Source organism: Lithobates pipiens, unplaced genomic scaffold (assembly GCF_037356315.1).
Source record: "Lithobates pipiens isolate NorthernLeopardFrog02 unplaced genomic scaffold, aLitPip1_a1.2 Scaffold_18, whole genome shotgun sequence".
Classification (NCBI taxonomy): domain Eukaryota; kingdom Metazoa; phylum Chordata; class Amphibia; order Anura; family Ranidae; genus Lithobates; species Lithobates pipiens.
In genome coordinates, this window is record NW_027507758.1 from 40,528,333 (window position 1) to 40,553,220 (window position 24,888).

The 24,888-nt window shown below is 41.9% G+C and overlaps 1 protein-coding gene across 5 annotated transcripts in view; it reads left to right on the top strand.

The window, feature by feature from the left end:
- Nucleotides 1–24,888, top strand: part of FBXO11 (F-box protein 11) — a 130,069-nt gene that overhangs the window by 79,569 nt on the left and 25,612 nt on the right. For 4 of the 5 annotated variants that reach the window (XM_077485610.1, XM_077485608.1, XM_077485609.1 and 1 more), the window contains 11 exons: nt 324–453; nt 6,548–6,631; nt 6,709–6,841; nt 6,931–7,037; nt 9,066–9,177; nt 9,289–9,395; nt 10,865–11,002; nt 21,842–22,059; nt 22,831–22,916; nt 23,011–23,105; nt 23,615–23,737. In XM_077485610.1, coding sequence (XP_077341736.1) covers nt 324–453; nt 6,548–6,631; nt 6,709–6,841; nt 6,931–7,037; nt 9,066–9,177; nt 9,289–9,395; nt 10,865–11,002; nt 21,842–22,059; nt 22,831–22,916; nt 23,011–23,105; nt 23,615–23,737 — 1,333 coding nt within the window. The remainder of the gene's footprint in view (nt 1–323; nt 454–6,547; nt 6,632–6,708; nt 6,842–6,930; nt 7,038–9,065; nt 9,178–9,288; nt 9,396–10,864; nt 11,003–21,841; nt 22,060–22,830; nt 22,917–23,010; nt 23,106–23,614; nt 23,738–24,888) is intronic. The other variant, XM_077485612.1, reaches the window with a different exon arrangement.

The window sequence follows — 24,888 nt, forward strand, 5'->3', positions numbered from 1 at the left end:
CTCAGAAATCCAAATGAATTATTTCTGTGCGTGGATATTTGTTTCCAGCTGTTTTTCAGATTTGCCCAGTGATAAAATTATGTGGTTGTTGCTTGCTTAGCAACCTGACAAAATTATGGGCCACCCATTCACATTTTGCCTTTTGAGTAAATGGAATGCCGGGATGTGCTACAGGTGAAATCTGTGATTTTCTAGGTTGCTGCGCAGGTGATCAAGTAAAAAAACATGAGCTTGGGTTTTTTTTTTTTTTTTTGTACTGCGGCTTGTATTTCCTAAGATGCGTGCATAAGGACTTGTGGTAACTTTCAACTTTTCTCTGGCAGGAAACGATTATACATGGAAGTGTTTGAGTATACAAGGCCTATGATGCATCCAGAACCTGGGAAATTTTATCAGATTAACCCTGAAGAGTATGAACCTCCAAACCCCTGGAAGGAGAGTTTTCAACAACTGGTATGAAGATCATCAACACTTGGGTTTCTTAAATGTAGCATGAATTTATAGTGGTTTAGGATGGTAAAGGAAAAGGGTTATGGCTGTTCAAGTACACATCATTAATATGCTAGAGCTAAACCACTTGGAGCGCCCACCGTGGATATTCATCGCTACGTTGGCGTTAAATACCGTTGTTTTGACAGCAGATAAAAAAACAAAGCAGTGCTCTATGGGTGAAGCATAAAAACTTGCAGACCTTTTAGCCAAGTAAAAAGTTAATTTATTTGTTGCACTTCTGGGAAATAAACAATTGTCAATGATAAAAACTTGCAGGGGTTGCAGAGGCAATGTTGTTGATGTAAAAGAATAAGAATGGTACCATTGTGACATCTGGGTGGAGAGGGATTAACCTGAACCCGATCAGCTGCTAACCTCTGGCCAGTAGTCAGAATCAGCCGGTGTCCAAAATGAACCACAATAGCGGAGGACCCTGGTGGACAGCTATCAGCTCTATAGCTGATTGCGAGTGTAAACCCCGCTGTGCTGCAGGCAGTATGATGTGATGTCAACCTCTGAGGAATGAGGCCAGGCGAGCCGAACACACAGGATGACGTAGGCGTTGCGCCGGAAGTGAAGGGAAACAGGATATCAGTCTGTCGTGGTGGACCGCAAGCTCTGGTTTGCCATGGCTTGCATGTCTCGCACACATGCGCTTTTCCAAAGTCCTGACTTTAGTTTCAAAAGGCGTCAAACTAAAAAATAAAGTAAAATTAACAATAATACATTTTCTTTTTTTTTTTTAAAGTGCCCCTTTCCCTGTGTGCTCGCACGCAGAAGCGAACACATAAGTCCCGCCCACGTATGAAAATTGTGTTCAAACTACACGTGAGGTTTCGACGCAAACGTTAGAGCAAGAAAAATAATTCTAGCCCTGGACCTCCTCTGTAACTGAAAACATGTAACCAGTAAAGAAATGTTGAAGCGTCGCCTATGGGGATTTTTGAGTACCGAAGTTTGGCGTCATTCCATGAGCGTGTGCAATTTTGAAACGTGACATGTTGGGTATCTATTTACTCAGCGTAACTTCATCTTTCACATTATGCAAAGTAGGGATGCACCGAAATTTCGGCCGTCCGAAATATATCGGCCGAAAATGCCCTTTTCGGCAATTTGCCGAAAGGAAAAAACGGCCGATAATTGAGCCGAAAATGGGGCGGGACCTGGGGGCGCCCATGATGGGGGGTGAATAGCGTAGGAGAGCCCCAGCCGTCTGGTTGAATAGAGCACCGGGAACATCACAGCTTTAATTTCAATAGCTGTGTGTTCCCTGTCGCGCACCGTCACACACAGCCCCTCCCCCTTGTCCGGGGAACTTTGATTGACAGATCACCTGTCCAGATTGGACGGGTGATCTGTCTATCAAAGAGCCTGGACAAGGGGGAGGGGCTGTGTGTGACGGCGCGCGATGGGGAACACACAGCTATTGAAATTAAAGCTGTGATGTTCCTAGCGCTCTATTCAACCAGACAGCTCTCTTCACTGTACAGGGGCAACGCTGGCGGCATCGCAGGGGGCAACGCTGGCTGCATCGCATCTCTTTTATCATGTCGCCAGTCTCTGACCACCTCCTGTACCATGTCGCCAGTCTCTGACCACCTCCTGTACCATGTCGCCAGTCTCTGACCACCTCCTGTATAAAAATATTTTTTTAAAACAGTCATTTTCGGTATCGGTGCTGTTTCTGTATCGGTTTCGGTTTTCGGCCTAGTGTATTTTTCATTTTCGGTATCGGTTTCGGCACCAAAAAACCCATTTGGTGCATCCCTAATGCAAAGAAATTGGGTCAACTTTAATGTATTTTTGTTTTTTAGCACAAAACTGTTATTCTCTAGGGCAGGAAACCTATGGCTCTCGAGCCAGATGTGGCTCTTTTGATGGCTGCATCTGGTTCTCGCCTCTCAATCCGCGGATTGCATGGTGTGCCGATCCATGGATTGAGCCCATAGAAAAGGCTGCAGCTTCAGCCTAGCTCCGGAGCTGCTGCCATCTTGGTACACCTGGCGGCGGCCTAGATGAGCGGTGCGCCGACGGCATCCACCCGCCTCAACTGCTCACGGATCTGCCTGCCTGTGTAGTGTTAAGCAAGCAGACAATCGTAGGGGAGATGTGGATATTGCAGTTATAATTGAAATTAGTCAATTAATCGATTAAAACAATTTTTTTTTTTTTTTAACATAGTGTATGGCTCTCGCAGAATTACATTTTAAAATATGTGGCGTTCATGGCTCTCTCAGCCAAAAAGGTTCCCTATCCCTGCTGTAGGGTGTCTGGGGAAAAAAATTTCTAGCAAAAAACAAGATTTTTAACTTGTAAACACGAAGTGTAAAAAAAAATAGGCTTGGTCCTTAAGTGGTTAAAAAGGATTTAACAGGAGCCTGTCGTATAAAACAAAAACTTAGTCCACATTAGTACCTGCCCTCGAGGAGCTTACAAAAAAGCCCTGTACACCGGCCAACATCAGCCACTTCAATAAAGACCAGCCGCTATTTGGCCCGTGTGTATGCTAGACGGTCTGGCCTTCTGCCGCATGAGCATGCTGGAAAACCAGCAGTCTACCGCTTCCCGGTCAGCACTCTCAGCCAATGGCTGAAAACGCTGATTGCGGATTTTCTTTTTTCTTTTCCTTTTTTTTTTTTTTTTTTTTCATATAACCCCCTAAATTGAACGAAAAAAAAAAATTGTGTGTACTAATATAACTAATCTTTTCTTACACCAAGGGTGAGTGAGCTTACCTGGCCGGCCAAACCCAGCACAATGATTACTAGAGGTTGACCGATATATCTGCTGATATTTGGCGGTTTTTAATTAATCGGCATCAGCTGATTGTGCTGATAAAAAGGCCGATTATATCTTCAGCGTGACTGCAAATGACTTCTGTAATAGAAGTCAATGCAAGTTGCCTGAGTCTTCAGTGAAGCAACTTGTTTCTAGGGATGCACCGAAATTTCGGGCGAAAATTGTGTTTTCGGCAAATTGCCGAAAGGAAAATCTTGCCGAAAATGGGGGCCGCCCATTGCACGGTTGTTTTCCTGGCTCGTCCCCAGTCCTCTGTCCTCCTTTCCTCCCGCCCGACAGTGCGGTGATCTCCGTGTGTCACGGAGCTGTGCATTGAATTGCCTGGGCGGCTGCAGTCCCGCCTCCTGTGACAGACGGTACACTGATCCAATGGCGGGGCATTGAATCAGCGTGACGTGATTACAGGAGGCGGGACATTGTTACTGCAGCCGCCCAGGCAATTCAATGCACAGCTCCGTGACACACGGAGATCACCGCTCTGATCCGGGCATAGGTAAGGCTGCATTTAGACACTGGCAAGCTGCATGAGGGGGAAAGAGTGTGCCCAGGGCAAGCATTGCAGAGTTTTGTCTGCAGCTAAATCAAGTTTTTTGTGCCCACAGTGCTGCTGCATCCAAAAGTCATTTGTTTGCCTCTGAAACTATCTACCTCTGGCCACTTGTGTGAATGTAGCCATGCTATATAAACCAGGTCACAGGACAAAGGCTGTACTCCCTTTATTGGCCATAAAAAAAAAATAATAATCTTGATTTTGACCCAGCTAGGTTTTTATGGTGTAAACTAAAGCCATTGGAATACATGGAAAACACTGTGCATGTATTGATATATTGCATGTATTTTTATCAGGCAGGCTGCACCTGAGGGGAACTGGGGAGGCTGCTTTAATCTCCTGTACCGTGCCTGCAGTCTCTGACCATCTCCTGTACCATGCCTGCAGTCTCTGGCCATCTGCTGTATTAAAATATTTTTTAAAAACAGTCCTTTTCGGTATCGGTGCTGTTTCGGTATCGGTTTCGGTTTTCGGCCTAGTGTATTTTTCATTTTCGGTATCTGTTTCGGCACCAAAAAACCCATTCGGTGCACCCCTACTTGTTTCCTCTCTGGGCAGTCTGCCAAGAAAAGAGCAAAGCCATACAATGTTTACACTTGTGAATGAACTGAGCTCTGTGTGTAGAGTTCTCAGTTTAACCATTTAAAGACTAAATCTTTTCTGACACTTGTTGCTTACATGTAAAAATCCTGTATTTTCTGCTAGAAAATCACTTGGAACCCCCAAAAATTATATATATTTTTTTTAGCAAAGACCCTAGGGAATAAAATAGCGGTTGTTGCAATATTTTATGTCACGTTGCATTTGCGCAGAGGTCTTTCAAATGCAATTTTTGGGAAAAAAAGACACTGATTAAAAAAAAACAAAAAACTTAAACAGTAAAGTTATCCCATTTTTTTTTTTCATCCAAAAGTTTTGATTACCTGTTTTTGTGTATTTTAATATATTGTCGTTTTGTTTTTTTAAATCTAAATTATACATACAAGTGAACTGATTGGAGGTTTGTTTTGTTTAATGTTTAAATGTAATGTTAGAAATTTGCTTTATTACTTAAGGCTGCTTTCACACTGGAGCGGGCAGGCGTTGATGTTAAAACGCTGCTAGTTTTAGCGGCGCTATTCGGCTGCTAGCGGGGCACTTATAACCCAGCTAGCGGCGGAGGAAGAGGTTAAATGCGCCCGTAAAGCATGCTCTTTGGCAGTGGTGTCCATTCATTTCAATGGGCAGGAGTGATGGAGGAGCGGTACACACCACTCCAAATTTGCTGCTTGCAGGACTTTTTTTTTTTTAACGTCCTGCCAGCGCATCGCCTCAGTGTGAAAGCACTCGGGCTTTCACACAGACTGCAGGGGAGCCATTTTGCAGGCACTTTACAGGTGCTATTTTTTAGCCCAAAAGCGCCTGAAAAATGCCCCAGTGTGAAAGGTGTCTGTTAGATTTTATGAGATGAAGGGGAAAAAAAAATCGGGCAAAAAAAAATCGGAATTATATATCGGCCGCCACGATTTCTAAATATCGTTATCGGCCAGAGAAAAACCCATATCGGTCGACCTCTAATGATTACTGCTAGTGGCTATAATCATATGTAAAAAGTCAGACCGGCTGGTTGTACTTAAAGCGGGAGTCCACCGGGACTCCGCGTTTTTTTTTTTTTTTTTTTTTTTTTAAGCCAGCAGCTACAAATACTGCAGCTGCTGACTTTTAAAATAGTGACACTTACCTGTCCAGCGCGCCCGCGATGTCGGCACCCGAAGCCGATCTCTAGGTCGCCTGTCGGGTCCTGCCGCCGCCATCTTGGGTATGGGAATCAGGAAATGGAGCCTTTCGGCTTCATTTCCCGGTTCCCTACTGCGCATGCGCGAATCGCGCTGCGCAATAAGGATGCTCCCCGCTGCCTCTGGGATCTGTGTGTTTCCCAGCAGGCAGCGGGGCACTTGCGGGAAGGGGCAGGCACTTGCGGAAAGGGGCGTAAGTTACGCCCCTTTCCGCAGAGAGCTATCCCGGAAGTGGGTGCAGTTACCTGGATTATCCAGGTAACTGCACCCCCCTCCCCCCTGAAAGGTGCCGATTGTGGCACCGGAGGGGGGGAGGGTTCCGATGAGCGGAAGGTCCACTTTAGGGTGGACCTCCGCTTTAAAGAAGTTGTAAAGTCAGCAGGTTTTTTTTATTCTAATGCATTCTATGCATTAGATAAAACTTCTTTGGTGTGTAGCAGCCTCCCCAGCACTACTTTGAGCGGCATTTCTATCAATTCTATCAGGAGATGGAGGGGGCGGGGATGAATGGCAGCTCCGTGTCTGAATGGACACATGGAGCTGCTTGGCTAGGGTGCCCCCCCTAGCAAACTACTTGCTGTGAGGGCACTTCACAGGAGGGATGTACCCAGGAGCAGGGAAGAGGGGACCCTTAAACAGGAGGATCCAGGCTGCTCTGTGCAAAACCATTGCACATAGGAGGCAAGTATAATATATGTTAAAAAAAAAAAAAAACAGACTTTTGGTTGATGGATCCACTTGGGGACAATCAGCTTGCCCATTCATGGATCGAATCTCTGCCAGACCCTGCCAAATTCCAATCCATGTATGAATTTTCTTCTTTAAAATTTTCAGTAAAAAAATTGTACAGTGCTCTTGTAACCTAGAAATAAGTGGAAAAATCTTTTAGTTTGTTGAAAATCACCAAAATATTTTCTCCTGTCCTTGACAGTACAAAGGAGCTCATGTTAAACCTGGATTTGCAGAGCATTTTTACAGCAATCCAACAAGATATAAAGGCAGAGAAAATATGCTGGTAAGTATCACTCAGTCTTTACATGTACAGAGGGTATATTATTTTTGTGTAGTAAATGTTTTGTTGTTTTCTGCCAGTATTACGACACGATTGAGGATGCATTAGGTGGTGTCCAGGAAGCTCACTTTGATGGACTTATCTTTGTGCATTCGGGCATCTATACAGACGAGTGGATCTACATCGAGTCCCCAATAACAATGATTGGTGCAGGTAATTTTGCATGGTTTATTGCACGTTGTACTTAAAGATTTTGTAACGGTAATATACAGTTAGTTACTTTGTTTCGTTTGGCTTTACAGCACCAGGAAAAGTTGCAGACAAAGTAATCATTGAAAACACTAGAGACTCGACGTTTGTTTTCATGGAAGGGTCTGAAGATGCATATGTTGGGTACATGACAATCAGGGTAAGCATATATTTTGATGTGTTTAAATTACCAGGATTTATTTGAACATTTATGTGTTGTTTTTGGCTTGGCCAGTGGTACTTAAAGTGTTCTTGATTTATATAGTTCTGACATATTACACAGCACATTGGGTACTTGAAATAGTTAGCATCAGGCTCTGTCAAAAACAAGCTTACATTGTAATTTTCATACAACAGACTATTACTTGTTCTATAGCCAATTAACCTGCTTGTTTGTATTTTGCTTTTTAAAAGGGAAGCCACTGCTGTCAATCCCAGCCATTGAGGAGGGAGAGCGGCGGGGCCAAGCTGTGGCTCTGTGTGTGAATGGACATGCAGAGCCAAGGCTCGGGAAGCAGCCTGCTTGGATTCCCCCATTGCAAGCCGCTTGCTGTGGGGACACTTGGCAGGAGGGAGGGGTCAAGAGCGCCAGCATTGGACTCGGGGACGAGGATCTGTATTTGTTGTTTCAAAAAAAAAAAGCCTTCTATAATATCACTTTTTAAATACTCCAGAACATGTAAGAATTTTTTTAAACTCGCCCACCTCTGTGATCCTATAAAAATTTATTTTTGGAAAAATTGTCTTCCGTTGCTGACTTCCTTCTGAAATGCTGTTTTGGCTGTGTCCAATTTCAGTACTTTCTCACTTCCCAACATGGAAAGAGTATATAAATTAGGAAAGTCAAAATCACCTGAATATTTCCTTCAGTCCAGTAGCTGAAAGGACTGAAGTAAGTCAACATCACAACCAATTGAATAGCATTTTCATAATGAGAGTTCAGCAATGGCATCCTCCATTCTGCCTCCTTATCAAACTCTAGCACCACCTTTAAGACCCTGCGATGCCCATATTTAAGGTGTAACCTGGTGCCAATGGGAACCTGCCCACATTCAGACAGTGTGCAGGTTTTCTTTCCCTCTGCAGCTGTCAGATTTGATATATATATATTATATTATAATATATTTCTCTATATCCTATGGGATACACAGTAAAATTAATTAATACCAATAAACTGTCACACAGATATATCTGAAATCAAATCTTTATTATTTTCTTTCCAATCACATGGTGTTGGTGGCTTTCTGCCAGTCAGTCGTGCCCCTCTAGCCTGTGTCTTAGAATAAGAGGGAGGTGAAGCCTCCATCAATCCAAATGTAGTATCCCATCCCAGGGAGTGGGCTATCATTTACCACTGTTTATACTCCCACATGTGTGACTCTATAGTCACGGGCTGCTCAGACGGGGAGGAAATGCTGAGGGTGGAAATACACTGAAAACCGAGCATGTGCACTAGCTACCAACACTGCTTTGTGGGAGATGGAGAGCAACAGATTTAACCAGGGTTTTTCAATTTATTTTTTGCAGGATACAGAAAATGAATCTTATAGGGACTGAGTATGAAAAGCATGTATACAGCATTCGCTGATTTGCTTTTTTTTTTTTTTTAAATGATGTGGTTATAATGATAGTTTAAAAGCTAGAATGCACGGAAAGGGATTATATTTAAAATGTTTACCTGTGTGACCATGGCTGCTGAAATGTCGCATCAGTATATACGGGGGAAGTATCTGCATCCAGCTACCTTCACTCAAGTCTATTAATATCCACTGCCTGGAAAATATTTTACACTTGAAGGTTTACTACCTGGAAAGTTTTGTGTTTGTGCCATGTAAACGTTTTGCTATACAATTACTGTAAATATTTTATCTGCACAAGGATACAATGGAGTTGATTTACTACAGGCAAGTAGACTGCGCTTTGCAAGTGCAGTTGCTCCAAAGCTTAGTAAATGGAGGGGAGCTCTGCTCACTTCCATCATCCACTCATGTTTTTTGCAAAGTGAATCTTCACCTCGTTTACTAAGCTCTGGAGCAACTGCACTTGCAAAGTGCACAGTCTGTTTGCTTTTAATCAACACCAATGTATTACACATTTGGAAAATGTATGAAGCACTGAATTACCAAACTAGAAGCAATTATTAATAAAACTGTATATTTTCAAGTTTTCTTTTCTGCTTTTGTTGTAGTTCAACCCTGATGACAAGTCTGCCCAGCACCATAATGCACATCATTGTTTAGAGATCACAGTGAACTGCAGCCCAGTCATTGATCACTGTATAATCCGCAGTACTTGCACAGGTAACTGGCACATCATTTTTTTTGTCATGCCAATACAAAGTCAGAAAGATTGTGTCATTTTACTGATTAGCGTAATTAAGTATAATGCATTATTGCTGTCTTCTCTTGCAGTGGGCTCTGCGGTGTGTGTAAGTGGCCAGGGCGCATGTCCGAACATCAAACACTGTAACATCAGTGACTGTGAAAATGTAGGACTGTACATCACCGACCATGCAGAGGTAATTCTCGCTCCTGCAGTTTTAATATTTATTTCAATCTAATAAAACTGTTAACTTTTTCATTTGTGTTGCTTTTTAAAAAAAAAAAAAAAAAAAAGGTAATAGATATGGACAAAATGTAAACATAACATATAAAAGATATTTAGCTTTAACACCGCTTCACGGATGTGTCTGTACATAATTATTGCCAGTTAGACGTATGCGTTTAAATCTGGCCAGGCACAGACTTTCATTTTTGATCACGTAGATCCGCTAAATTGCCATACATCTATATAGTGTGAGGACCAGCCTAAACCATCCATTTAAATGCCTATTCGGGTAGTTACTCGTGCTACACACTGGATCACACATGTGGTGCCAGCAGAAGCAGAATGACAATTTTCACTTTACAGCATATATTGAGATGTGAATGTCTGCTTTCACTTAGCATTATTTAGTGATGGGTTGGTCATAGACACGCCATTTAAGGTCTGGTATGGGAAAGGCGCTTATCTGTTCTGTTGTCACAAGTTGGGTAAAAGGTCTAAGGGCTCGTTCACACGTGTGTTAATTATGAAGAATTAAGCGACACTCATTAATGCACCTGTGGCGTTAATGCGCGGTTTTGAAGCGTTAAAAGCATTAAGAAAGCTTGTCAAATGCCCATGAAAGCGTTGTTTTTCTGGAGTGGAGTGCGTAAATGTAGAGGAAAATTATCTGCTTTGAGTCGAGGTTAGCTTGTGGTGTGATAGCAGACATTTCTGTGATTTCTCTGCATGGTGGATTCCTTTACTTGCTGGCACTGAGAGTTTGTGACACAAGTCTTCACCCCTGGCATTAATGCTCAGTGACTCTGCCCTGCCTGGCACTGTCAGTATTGCTGGTTAACTTGATGCTTTTGCCTGTACACCAAAGCAAATGGTGTTACCACATGGCTGCTCTGTACAAAAGGACGTGGCTGGAGCTGCTCTCTATCTTCTATATTTACCAGTGCATTCTGGGATACAGGAACCTCCACTGCCTCTCCTCTAGTGGAAAAGCTGACACTTTATAAACGCTTCACTAATGCGCCGTAATTGCTACAGGCATGGTAAGACGCACTACCATTTTAATTAAAGGAGGCAGTTAATAAGCAGCGATGCCTCATAAAAGCGACATGCTGCTGTAATATTCATGGCAGGCATTAACGGGCGGTTCAGAGGCTTTAAAAACACTGCTCAAACGTGGCTTAAACACAGGGTATTGCTGCATGTGTGAACGAACCCTAATTGCATATGGCTGGCATATTCTGAAGCTGTCTAAAGTAGAAGGGAGTTCTTTAATGGGTAGGAAGGAAATAATCTGAAAATATTTATTCTGGCAACAGTATCTTCAGTTCTGAATTTTTTAAATTGCAAAAATATCAGTCATAAATCGTCATTGGTTGGTTGTGGAACTGAGGCTTTTCTTTTTTTTTTTTTTTGCTTTTAATAGTATTTGTTTTTTTGCAGGGGATTTATGAAGACAATGAGATCTCCAATAATGCATTAGCTGGTATATGGGTAAAAAATCACGGAAATCCTATAATTAGGAGAAACCATATTCACCATGGTCGGGATGTTGGTGTGTTCACGTTTGACCATGGCATGGTATGTTCTAATCTTGTCTATTCTTATTTCCTGTTAGGATGTAGGACCCATTCCTACTAATTCGCTATAGTGATGTGTGCATTAGTGCAACACACTTTAATAAGCTTTGGTGAAATGCGGTGCTATTCATTCTGAACGGCACCCCAATGCATCTGACGGACATGCGATGCACTGCCAGAAAAGCCACGCTTGCCTTTTTTGGTGCGTTGGGCAACCCACTCAGATGAATGGCCTGCCTTTATTGTGACACACATACACACCCATGAACTAAGTCAGCCCAGTAGTGTCAATGGTTCTTTACTGATATCTTTAGTATGTATAGAGCTAAAGTCACTATGGTGGGCTTTGATCTAATGAGGATCTAGCAAATTGTAACAGCTGGACCAGGGAGTGCCCCATGATAACCTTGCTGGTGTTACCCTTTTTTTTTGCTCTTATTAGGACAGGGGGCTATGTGTTGCACTGGCTGCCTTGCGGGGACTTTGCTTTTGGTATGCTAGGGGGGGGTTTAGTCTTTCTTTAATATGGGGTCCCCTTTCTACTGTATTCACTCTGGTACTGGTTTTGTGGGCCTTCCCAGGCCACCAAAGCACGTATAACAATAGCGGTGGTCTGGGAGGTTCTTGGTGCTAGCTGGGGAGGCGGAGTTTGTTCGCCACCCGGTCTTTGCTTTGGATGCAAAGACTGTGCATGCGTAGTAAGACTAGTGACCTCACAAGGCAAGTGGAGCCTCCTGGTGGCAGTAATCTTGCTATTCCCATAGCTCAGAGCAGGAAGCCTCTACACTCAGCTCTCTGACATCTCTACTATTGGGAAATCAAATCCTCCCTCCCCTTACTCTGCACTAACACTGCAGTCTGCTCATGCCCACTGTGTCTTTATAACCGCCAACACAGCGAAGGATCAGTGTTTGGCAGTATAGAAGCTGGCCTTTCCTGCCTAAGGCGATACTCCTGTGGTGCAACATACCTTCTTACTGATGACAGCTAGTCGCAGTAGGACCACGCTCGCGCTCTCCAACATTCACACACCCACACATGTTCCTATTGGGGGTGCGGGTGGGAGGTCTCCTGGGATAACTGGAGCACTAGTGCAACGTCAGAGTAGTGCTCTCTCACCTGACTGCTGTTTTCTGTGTAGGTCCTGCTAAATGGATCGGCAGGCCATTTCTCTCCCAAAACGGCTGAAAGGTGGGGGTGTTTTGGAGAAGGGGTCCCAAATACCTCCGTTGTGTAGAGAGGAACCTGGACATAGGCCCTCCTGCAACGTTTTCTCTGGCATCAATGTGTCTCTTGCATCGCTGACTCTCTCTCCAACTTCTAGGTACCTCCTCTACCTCTAGAGAACCTTCCCTCCGGGAAGAGATTTTTGTCTGCTTTGGTACATCCCAGCTTTCGTGGATAATTCCCAGTTGGGATCATCTAGGTGGCAAAGGCAGGCATTTCCTTTATCTTCCTTCTCATTATTGGAACCAATAGAGATGGAGGCAGAAGATGATGAACTTAATCCAGAAGAAGAGGAGGCTCAGGTGGGACACTCCTCAGTGGGCTCTGTGCCAGAAACCCCAGGGTTAGAGTTCGACTCAAAAAGACCGTTGTCAATTTTCTCATGAAAATAGTTAGCAATAATTTGAAATCCCTGCGTCCTCTTAAGAGGTTTTAGGACTTTGGATTATGGTAGACTCCACAAGATCCGTAGTCTTTTCCACTACATCCTCACACTAAGGATGTTTTTGTATGTGGACTGAGCTTACTTCAGCGAGGTGTTTGAAGAGATCGCCCTGCCATACCTCATGGTGAATGAGCTCACTCAGCGAGAGCATATACACCTGGCAAGTCCAGATATATCTTGCCTCAACCAGAACCTCTTGTATCAGAGAGATGCTGTTCCGATTTTTAAGGATTCCGACAATTGCCTGGGGTCCTTGATTTGAGGCATTCTTGGTCGGAGCAGCTGTGCAACTGGTGATTGCAGCTATGGGGATCTGCCAAAGTCTCACGGTATGAGCTTGGTCTGTCTATAGGCAGTCTATGGGAGTTCCCTCAAGTGTTAATTTGTACTTCAAATTTCAATTCAGTTTTCGTCATAGTCTTTTGACTAAAATGCCATTTTAGTTTTTGTTGTGTTTTAGTTATCTGAATTGTTTTAATTTTAGCTAACTAAAATCTCCAGTACATTTTAGTCAACGAAAAATAGGTTTAGTTAAATTGTAATGCATTATTTAAGCATTTCTCTAGAATTTCCAAGCTCATATACTTGTGGAGTAAAAATCTAATAATGTGGGGGGAGGGGAAGTAAACTGGAGTGAGGGAATGCACAGGGCAGAGAACTGGTCTGGGGAGGTTGTTATCATACACGGTGCTAAGCACTGCTACCTTGCTGGGAAGGGAAACGCTGACCACGTGGTTTGCAGGGCATTGTTCTAGAACTCCCCGGCAGACAGAGGGAGCCTGCGTCTCTCAGCCAATACAGCTTGTCAGAAGGCTGGGGCTTTAAAAGACAGGTGGAGCTCCGAGGAAAGCGGAAGTTCAGGTGGGTAAACCTTCCTCACATTTTCGTTGATGAAAATAGAAATTGATTTTCGTCATGGTTTTGTCATTTGACTTGGTTTTGAATTTTTTTTGTTACTGAAAACATGCAGCTGACAAAATGTATGACACAAATATTTTTTTCAATGAAATGAACACTGGCTTACTCTAAGGTGGATGCCATTTTGTGTGGACGCCTGGTTTCTTGTGCCCTAAGTATTTTATTTTGGGTGGTCATGAAAGGGCAGTGTTTTTTCCTTTCCATAGGAAAGGTTTGTTTGATCCTGACCTGGATGTATGCACCCAGAAGATATCAGGAGGCAAGAACACTCTCTTACAGGATAGGGCATGCACATGGTTCCAAAAACCTGCTGCTCCTTCTACTTAAGGTGACTTTTTCTCTTTGCCGCCATCAGATATCAGACTCCTAGCCAAAACCTCAGTTTCGTACAAAATCCTCTGCTTCCCAGCCAGCTACACCAAGGACCCAGGTCCTCTTCAAAATGAAGAGGTGTCCCCGCTTGTTTAGGTGGGGAAGGACTTTTGCAGGACTGTGCAAAGTTTTGGTAGGGGGGAGTTAACAGATGAGTAGATCTGCAGTATAATGGCTCATTGTTTGATTTTCAGAGCTTTCCAACCATCAGGCTTTCTTTTTCATGGAGTGTTCATGTTCCAGAGGACAAGAGGGTTCTGTGGTTTCTACTCAAACCTCTTTACGATTCCAAAACTGCACAGCAATGTTCATCCTACTCTGGCTCTCCATCATTTCAACAGGTTGCTTTGTGTTTGTGGGAGAGGAAAATAATTTAAATTTGTGGCCCTGCTGTTCGGCCTGTCCACTGTTCCCAGGGTGTTCTCTAGGGTCTGCCTCTGATTCTGGGCTTTCTACAGTTCCAGGGGACTTCTGCAGTTGCAATACGCTCCTCTCTTGGAACGCATTGTCTCTCTGTGTACAGTCTGAGCGGTATGGTGGGGTTTTCAGTTCACAAAAATCAGCAATATCCGGGCCTCTCCTTGGATACTGCAAGACAAGAATGATTCTTCTTCTAGAAAATTTATTTTCTCTGAGTACTTAGGTGACCTTGCTCAGGATACTGTGGAGACCCTTGATTGGCCTTTACATGGAAGTTTGGCTACCTCCTTTGGGGTGGTTCTTTTTACAATGTTCCTTTCCAAGCATCTACAGAGGAATGTCCTGAGGACATGGGACAGGAGACTGCAATCGTTGAAAACTCTGATGTTCCTCCACCCCAGTATGATTTTGTATTTGGACTGGTGAAGTCTTTAAGGCTTTTGGAGACTGTAAATTATGTTCCCCTTCTCTTGGAAGGCTCTGACAATGAACACCAGCTTCTGGACCACCTTTCAGTTAAAGGAATCTTAGTCACTGTAGGGGAGGGGGCTGAAGAGTTTGAGTCATTTGTTTGTGTTCTTTGAAGACTAGGACAGCAAATTCAAGGAAGATTTATCACAGGACTTGTAAATCTTGTATTGCCGTATATTGGCTTTCTGTCAAACGGCAGTATGATCGAGGGTCAGATTTCAGCATTGGCGGTCTTTTTTCAGAAGCTGATTGCATCAGAAAAAAATCCAAATTCAAGCCTATTTGGGATTTTCCTTAGTTCTTATGCATAATGAAATTTTGAGTATAGCCTCAGATATACAATTTAAAAAGTTAAGAGATAAAAATGTAGCGCTAGTGTCTAGAACAATATTGGTGTACTATAAATAACATAAACATGTGCTCATAACACAATGTAAAGATAACCATCAACCTGAATAAACGGGTCAATGATTAAACATAAATCCAAGCAAAATAGTGTAAAAATGAAATGAGTCCCAAAAGAGTCAGTCCCAATACTTGGTAGATCCACCGGAAACACAACGGTTCATGTAAAGAAGCAACCAGTAGTTGAATGAACATTTGAAGGTAATGCCACGATTATACAGGAACAATGAGGCAGGTCACGGATGATACCTCCATCAGTGTGGACCAATCTGCGATGTCCTAAGGAAACAAAATCCAAAAATGTAAAACAAAAAGGAACACGGCTTCCAATGGTGCAGGTCAAAAAACGAGATGGCTATTTCCATAAAAACCAACATACAAAAAAGTAAAATACAAATAAAATAGTGATAACAATGGTTGCTTCTTTCCATGAACCGTTGTTTGCGGTGAATCTACCTAGTCTTGGGACTGACTCTTTTGGGACTCATTTCATTTTTACACTATTTTTCTTGGATTTATGTTTAATCATTGACCCGTTTATTCAGGTTGATGGTTATCTTTACATTGTGTTATGAGCACATGTTTGTTATTTATAGTACACTAATATTGTTCTAGGCACTAGCGCTACATTTTTATCTCCCCTTTTTTACATGAATTATTGTCACATTTGTATGTAGCAGCTCTTTTGTTTTTTTCGCAGATTAGCGCACTAATTTCTTTTATCTTTTACATACATTTTAAAAAGTTAAGCTATTAAAAGTACCATCATCCAAATATTATATTGAAATGGAGGGAGGAAAGAGGGTGGACAGTTGCTGAGGCTGTCCGCTCACACGCTCAAGCTAAGAGGAAAAGTTTGTGCCGGTACTGATAGGCAGACAATCAACTTCAGTAAAAAAATTTCATTTATTACATATAAAAAACATACAAATTAACAATCAATATTTCAATAAAAAGGGAAATTAAACCTTACAGTATGCAATTACTCATAGGTTTTTCCCCAAAGGGAATATCGGGTAATGGAGTTAGCGTGCTAGATTAAGGATCCTCTATTAGTTGTGTGGTCTTAATGCCGCTTCATCAGGAGGAATAATTTATAAAAACAGGTAATTTTATTTAGAACATGCGTACATACAGGTTGGCAAGTATATAATATTAACAAGACCACAATAACAGCAAGAGGTTGCTCACCTTCAAGCCCAAAGCCATAGGTTCTCTGAGAATCTATCTAAAGTAGTGAAAATGTACAGGATAATTGGTAAGTAATATATAGGATTCCTTTGGGGTAAGAGACGAGGGGGAAAAAAAGGGAGAGGAAGAAGGAGGAGGTAAGAGGAAGGGGGGGGGGTAGTGGGGTACAAAAAAAAATTTATAAGGTGGGTGGGTGCCATTAATTCTGCTCGTAGGCTTTCAGAGGTTGGTGCCCTTTCCTATATGGAGCTGTTCCCCACCAAGACAAGCTGGCTCTTTGGCCTCAGTTGTCCTTTTTGCCTACCTGGTTTCTGCCTTCCATCTCAACCAGGATGTTTTATTACCTCCCTTTTCCCACTCCGCCTTTGTTGCCAGGAGACAGCTTCTTTACTTTAATTTTTGTGCTGTCAGGTTTTACCTGAAGTTGCAGTTCAGCTATCCTATTCTCTTTTGCGACTTCTGGGGCCCAAAGAAGGGTCACACAGCTTCCAAATCTTCCCTTTCCTGTTGGATTTGTCAGCCTATTTCTCAAGCCTGTGGTTGAAAAGGTTCTACCTTTTTCTGTGACTGCTCATTCTAACAGAAGTGTAGGTGCCTCCTAGGCTATTCATCATTGAGCTTTAGTAGCTCAAGGTTGTAAAGCTGCTACCTGGTCTTAGGTTCATACTTTAACATGAACATTATGTTTGTACAAGGTGGATGTTGGAGCCCCTGAGGATGCTACTTTTGGTTGCATTGTTTGCAGGCTGCTTTGTGAGGTTCTTTCCGGTTTGTTTTTCTTGGGGCCCATTGGCTTGTTGGTGTGTTTCCTTCCCCACATGTTCTAGTTTGGGACGTCCCTTTTCATAAGGGTTTAGAAAGAAGCTCTGAGTCCCTACATGTATGATTAAGAAATTGGGATTTTTCGCTTACCTGTAAAATCTATTTCTTGAAGTACATCATGGGACTGCGATACCACCCCTCTGTATTGTGGTTTATGGTTCGCTACAAAACTAAGGCAGGCCATAGATGGTGCAAATGGTGCAAAGGTTGCAGGAAAGAAATTGGCATGCTTGCCCCATCAACACAGACAGTGCTGACAAAGAAATCCCTCCTGTTGAGCCATTGTATTCCGGAGGGGGAGGGGGGGGGGGGGGGAGAGCTGTCCCTCCGGGAGAAGATGCGGATTGTTAGTGATAACTGGAAGAGACTCCAGCAGGCTGGTTGTACCCAAGTTGATCAATAGGGAGGGGATGGCTTGGCTTCTTTTTTTATTTGCCAGTGTACAGTTAGTTGAAGATGGCAGCACTTATACACTGTTAAGGATTTAACCACTTCACCTCCAGAAAAGTTTACCCCCTTCATGCTATTAGTCACTGCACTACTTTAACTGGCAATTCCTAGTCATGCAACACTGTGCCCAAATAAGATTATCATTTTGTTCACACAGATATAGCTTTATTTTGGTGATCTTCATAGGGTTTTATTTTTTATTTTTTTGGCTATAGAAACAAAAATACTGATAACTTTGGGGGAGAAAAAAATTTGTTGTTATACAATTTTGCAAATCAATCTTCATAAATTTAGGCCAAATGCTATATTTAAATATTTCAAAAATAACCCAATTCGGTGTGTTTTGTCTGTGTGAACGTTGGTCTACAAATTATGATATAGATTTTTGTCTATATACAGTGGGGACGGAAAGTATTCAGACCCCCTTAAATTTTTCACTTTGTTATATTGCAGCCATTTGCTAAAATCATTTAATTATTTTTTTTTTCCTCATTAATGTACACCCAGCACCCCATATTGACAGAAAAACACAGAATTGTTGACATTTTTGCAGATTTATTAAAAAAGAAAAACTGAAATATCACATGGTCCTAAGTATTCAGACCCTTTGCTCAGTATTTAGTAGAAGCCCCCTTTTGATCTAATACAACCATGAGTCTTTTTGGGAAAGATGCAACAAGTTTTTCACACCAGGATTTGGGGATCCTCTGCCATTCCTCCTTGCAGATCCTCTCCAGTTCTGTCAGGTTGGATGGTAAACATTGGTGGACAGCCATTTTTAGGTCTCTCCAGAGATGTTCAATTGGGTTTAAGTCAGGGCTCTGGCTGGGCCATTCAAGAACAGTCACTGAGTTATTAGGCCACTCCTTCGTTATTTTAGCTGTGTGCTTAAAGTCGTTGTCTTGGAAGGTAAACCTTCGGCCCAGTCTGAGGTCCTGAGCACTCTGGAGAAGGTTTTCATCCAGGCTATCCCTGTACTTGGCTGCATTCATCTTTTGCTCGATTTCAACCAATTGTCGTCCTGTCCCTGCAGCTGAAAAGCACCCCCACTGCATGATGCTGCCACCACCATGCTTCACTGTTGGGACTGTATTGGACAGGTGAGGAGCAGTGCCTGTTTTTTTCCACACATGCTGCTTAGAATTAAAGCGGTTTTGTACAGAAAATTGCAAGTTCATCTTATTCAAATGGCTTTGGAACATAGATGCAGTTATGACCATTGAAATAAAATAATATGCAGTATTTACCTTTTATTTTTAATGTTTATGCAGACTTCCAGGCTCTCCTCCCGTGGGAGTAGGCGTGTTTATCGGCTTCGCAATGGTCCCTGGGAACTTTTTTTTAGCTATTTCCCAGGAATCAGTGGGGGACACAGTCATGCCGAAATCTCGTGAGATTTCGGAAGGAGGACGCCGGTCACGTGACGAGAACATGTCCGAAATTGCCATTTTGAAAGTGGGCAGGCAGCTCTATCTGCCATTACCACTATAGCACACGAGGCAAGAGGAAGGAAAACAAAGAGGACACTCAATGAGCATGTGCGAGATGGAGCGGTGGATGCTGGGAGCTCAGCGTCATCGCATCCAGGAAGTAAATGCCTGTGGGCTTCAAACGCCCACAGTGAAAATGGAAACCGCAGGACTGCTTTTTTTAAAAGTTTTCCTTAGCAATGAAATCGTCACGCTGGGGGTTAAAAAGACGCCGATCGTGACTGCAAAGACACCGTAGAAATCGCCCACCAGTGACACAGGTAAAAAAAAAAAAACGGCAGCGGAATCCCGCTTTAAGGCCAAAAAGTTCTATCTTGGTCTCCTCAGACCAAAGAATCTTATTTCTGACCATCTTTGAGTCCTTCAGGTGTTTTTTTTTTTTTTTTTTTTTTTTTAGCAAACTCCATGTGGCTTTCATGTGTCTTGGACTGAGCAGAGGCTTCAGTCGGGCAACTCTGCCATAAAGCCCCAACTGGTGGAGGGCTGCTGTGATGGTTGCCTTTCTACAACTTTCTCCCATCTTCCTGACTGCATCTCTGAAGCTCAGCCACAGTGATCTTTCGGTTCTTCTTTATCTCTCTCACCAAGGCTCTTCTCCCCCCGATAGCTCAGTTTGGCCAGACGGCCAGCTCTAGGAAGGGTTCTGGTCATCCAAAACATCTTCAATTTAAGGATTATGGAGGCCACTGTGCTCCTAGGAACCTTAAGTGCAGCAGAATTTTTTTGGTAACCTTGGCCAGATCTGTGCCTTTCCACAATTGTGTCTCTGAGCTCTTCAGGCAGTTCCTTTTGACCTCATGATTCTCATTTGCTCTGACATGCACTGTGAGCTGTAAGGTCTTGTATAGACAGGTGTGTGGCTTTCCTAATCAAGTCCGATCAGTATAATCAAACACAGCTGGACTCAAATAAAGGTGTAGAACCATCTCAAGGATGATCAGAAGAAATGGGCAGCACCCGAGTTAAATATATGAGTGTCACAGCAAAGGGTCTGAATACTTAACACCAGGTGATATTTCAGTTTTTCTTTTTTAATACATCTGCAAAAATGTCAACAATTCTGTGTTTTTCTGTCAATATGGGGTGCTGTGTGTACAATAAGGCAAAAAAATGAACTTAAATGATTTTAGCAAATGGCTTCAATATAACAAAGCGTGAAAAATTTAAGGGGGTCTGAATACTTTCTGTCCCCACTGTAGATTGATTATATACAGTGCCTTGAAAAAGTATTCATACCACTTGAAATTTTCCAAATTTTGTCATGTTACAACCAAAAACTTGATAAATGTATTATATTGGGATTTTATGTGATAGACCAATACAAAGTGGCACATAATTGTGAAGTGAAAGAAAAATGATAAATGTTTTTCAATTTTTTTTTTTTTTTTTTTTTTTTTTACAAATATCTGAAAAGTGTAGTGTGCGTTTGTTTTCAGCCCCCTTTACTCTGATACCCCTAACTAAAATCTAGTGGAACCAATTGCCTTAAAAAGTTGCCTAATTAGTAAATAGTCCATCTGTGAAGCTGTGAAGAAGTTTCACCCGTCTCCATACTATTGCAGGGCAGAAGTGACGTCAGTCACTTCCACCCATATCTCTTAAAGGGCCCTTTGTCATTTGCAAAAAAAAAAAAAATATATATATATTTATATATATTACCTTTTTTTTTTTGTATTTTAGTGTAGCTTTTTTTTCTATTACAAGGGATGTTTACATTCCTTGTAATAGGAATAAAAGTGACACATTTTTTTTTAAAAGAACAGTGTAAAAATAAAAGGTAAAATAAATAAGAACATTTTTTTTTAAATGCGCCCGTCCCGCTGAGCTTGTGTGCAGAAGCGAACGCATACGTGAGTAGCGCCCACATATGAAAACGGTGTTCAAACCACACATGTGAGGTATCACTGCAATCGGTAGAACAAGAGCAAGAATTCTAGCCCTAGACCTCCTCTGTAACTCAAAACATGCAACCTGTAGAATTTTTTTTCCTATGGAGATTAAGTGTAAAAGTTTGTCACCATTCCACGAGCGGGCACAATTTTGAAGCGTGACATGTTGATTATCAATTTACTCGGCTTAACAACATCTTTCACAATATAAAATAAAATTGGGCTAACCTTCCTGTTTTTTATTTATTTTTTTTAATTGGAGAAAACGTGTAATTGTGGTGTTTTTTTTTTTTTTTTTGTACGCTTGTAAGACCGCTGTGCAAATACGGTGTGACCAAAAGTATTGCAATGACTGCCATTTTATTTTCTAGGGTGTTGGGAAACAAAAATTCTAAAATGTTTGGGGGTTCTAAGTAATTTTCTAGCAAAAAAACAAAACAAACAAATCTCAGAAAGAGGCTCGGTCCTTTAGTGGTTAAATAAAGCTGATTGGCCACCATGCACAGCTGCACCACATTCTGAGTACACCAGCCCTAGTAAATCTACCCCCAAGTGTGGCAAATGCTTCATGAATCAGCAAGAGGGATAATTGCCAGAAAAATGGCATATCATCAACTTTATTAAATCCCCCCCCCCCCCCCCCCCAGCTATGTTTTGGTTTGCCTGCTTTCACATATACTTTCTCCCCCCATCATTTCATTATAAAATTGTTGAATTTTACCCTCCGTGGTTTTCTGCAGGGTTACTTCGAAAGCTGCAACATCCATAGGAATCGAATAGCAGGTTTTGAGGTGAAAGCCTATGCCAATCCCACGGTGGTCAGGTGTGAAATTCACCACGGTCAAACGGGAGGGATATACGTCCATGAAAAAGGGAGAGGACAGTTCTTGGAGAACAAAATCTATGCAAACAATTTTGCTGGTGTATGGATTACCTCAAATAGTGACCCAACCATACGGTAAGCAGTAAATAACATTTGCTTTTGTGGTATTGTTCAAATAATGGATGCAGATAAAAAGGCAGGCTGTTCCAGAAATTGTCTCCCTTTTGAACATTAATCAGTATTGCAAGTTGAACAGAGAAAGCACTGCATATACAATTCTCTGGAGCAGCAGTGTCATCCTATTACTACTTCATACCAGTCTTTGGCCAAGATGAAGAGTTTTTATCAAATGAGATGTCACGCTTTTCCTGTAGCTGTAAAGTTGATGTATTCTACAGAATTTTAAAGCTTTGTAAAATATTATTGGCACCCTTGCTATGAATTAACCACTTGCTGCCTGGGTCAATTTGTACATTTTTCACACACCCACACTAAAATCAGCATTTTTTGCTAGAAAATTATTTGTAAACCCAAAACAACATATATATTTTTTGAAAGCATTGGAACCGGAGAATAAAATGGAGGCTCTTGCAATTTTTTATGCTGCGATATTTGCACAGCCTTTTATCAAATGCAAGTTTTCAGGAAAAAATACACTACAGCGAATTTTAGTGCACACAAACACAATATAATGCCCTGTTTTTTGGTAAAATATAAAAGGTGATGTTAGAGTAAATATATACCAAACTTATCAAGATTAAAAACTGCATGCATGACTTTTTTTTTTTTTTTTAAGTGAACTTCTCCTTTAAACATAATGGTAAAAAGAGAAGTTTGGCCATTTTGGTCGGTGTCGTGTTTTATTAGTCTAAACAGCTACTGACTAAAATTATTTTTTTCTTCAAGGGGAAATGCAATTTTTAATGGAAACCAAGGTGGCGTGTACATCTTTGGTGACGGAAGAGGCCTTATAGAAGAAAATGACATTTATGGTATGCATTTTTTTTACCTTTTTGGAATTCATACTTTTATACAATATTTGTGTACTGCTTGTCTCTTAACATGGATTTACTTTATTCTCAACAGGCAATGCTTTAGCAGGAATACAGATACGTACAAACAGCTGCCCCATTGTCAGGCATAATAAAATCCACGATGGCCAACACGGAGGAATCTATGTGGTAAGTTATTGTAATTATAAAATAAAAATATTAAATAAGTTATAAGTCATGAAATGGCTAAAGTTGAGAAGACCAAAAAACTCTACAAATGGTTCCTAGTTTATTTAGGCCTGGCTTCATAGCACCACGTTGCATTTCCCTGGTGTTTACAGCTGATTGTATTTAGCATACCGAAACTAAAAATACCCATGATCACAGTACTTGGAGTCCAACAGTACACATCACCCAGATTGTAAAACAAGCATCTCCTCCTACTTACTTTTCTTGCTTCCTGATTATTAAAATCAATTTTTTTTGCTGCATCCTATTTGTAACGCAATGTTTTCACTCAATGCCTCCAGCCTAGGCATTGTGTAGTAACAGGATCACTTTAACTACTATATAGTTAAGGAATCGGCTGTACTGCTATAGAGCATTTTTTTTTTTATATAGAAAATGTAAGAATGTCTTTTAAAAAAAAAAAAATTAAAAACTCCACACTGCTATGTCATGTTCTCTCTAATTCCCAGCATGAGAAAGGACAGGGCGTAATTGAAGAGAATGAGGTCTATAGTAACACATTAGCTGGAGTTTGGGTAACAACGGGAAGCACTCCGGTGTTACGAAGGAACAGGATACACAGTGGAAAACAGGTAAGGGGTAAATTCTTCTCTGGTGGGTTCCATGGTGATGCTAATCTATTATAGTCTGTTCTGAGAGTGTGTGTTTCAGTAATTGTAACATTCTAATTTGTGAAAAGCTGTATGTAAGAGGTTTGACGTTTTGGTGGGGCCCACTATGACAATAAATGGCTCCAGTGCCCTCCCATAAACCACCAATAGCAATGACCTGCTGTTCTAAAATATTAGTTCTCTGTACAGAGGGTTTCTGCTTCATATGCTTTTAAGGGGTTGTATACCTGTAGTGCTGCAGCCCCGTTTTACTTACCTGGCATGGATCTTTCTCTGGCTGGAAACGAGCACACCATCTGTAGCTGGTGTCTCGTATCCTGATTGGATAGATTGATAGCGCATCCACTGGCTCCCACTGCTGTCGAACAAATCCAATAACGCAGTTCTGGGGGGTGGGGCAGAGTGTTTCATTCTATGTGAAGGGACACAGATGCAGGACTCGGGAGCGTGCCCATGGGTGTTCATCAAGGAGAGTGCTTCTCCAATGTGGACACCCAATGCGGGGAGGAGCCACCAGCGCTGTTGGGGGACCCCAGAAGAGGAGGTTTGGGGCCACACTGCAAAACAAACTGCACAGTGGAGGTAAGTATGACATGTTTCTTGTTTTTTTATTTTAAACAAGGGTTTACAACCCCTTTAGGAGTACATAAGATTACATTTAAGGCGGAGCTCCAGTCTCCTAAACGTTTTTTTATTTAAACATAAAACCAAGCACCCCTTTGATTCTTAGTACTCATACTATATAATTAAGATTTTGTCCAAACTGTCTTCATACATTTATTTTTATTTTTTTCATCTGTAATTTCTTACATGATCAGGCAGGCAATGGTAATCGAAGATGTGGGAATCTGAAGCCCACTCCTGTCTATTTCTGGGATTCTGTGCAGCTGGCTACCCAGCATGCACCTCCCGATCTTGCATTTGTGCAGTAATGATACCGCTCGGCACACTTTCTTGATTACAGGTTGCCATAGCTATGGCGGTATCAGCGGAAGTTCCCACCCCTATGTTATGGCAACCTGTCGATCAACAGAGAACCCGTAAGGAAAATGAAGTGCGGCTGGGCAAAGGAGCGATGGAGGAAATAGTGTCGATTGCGTCGCTTCTGGTCA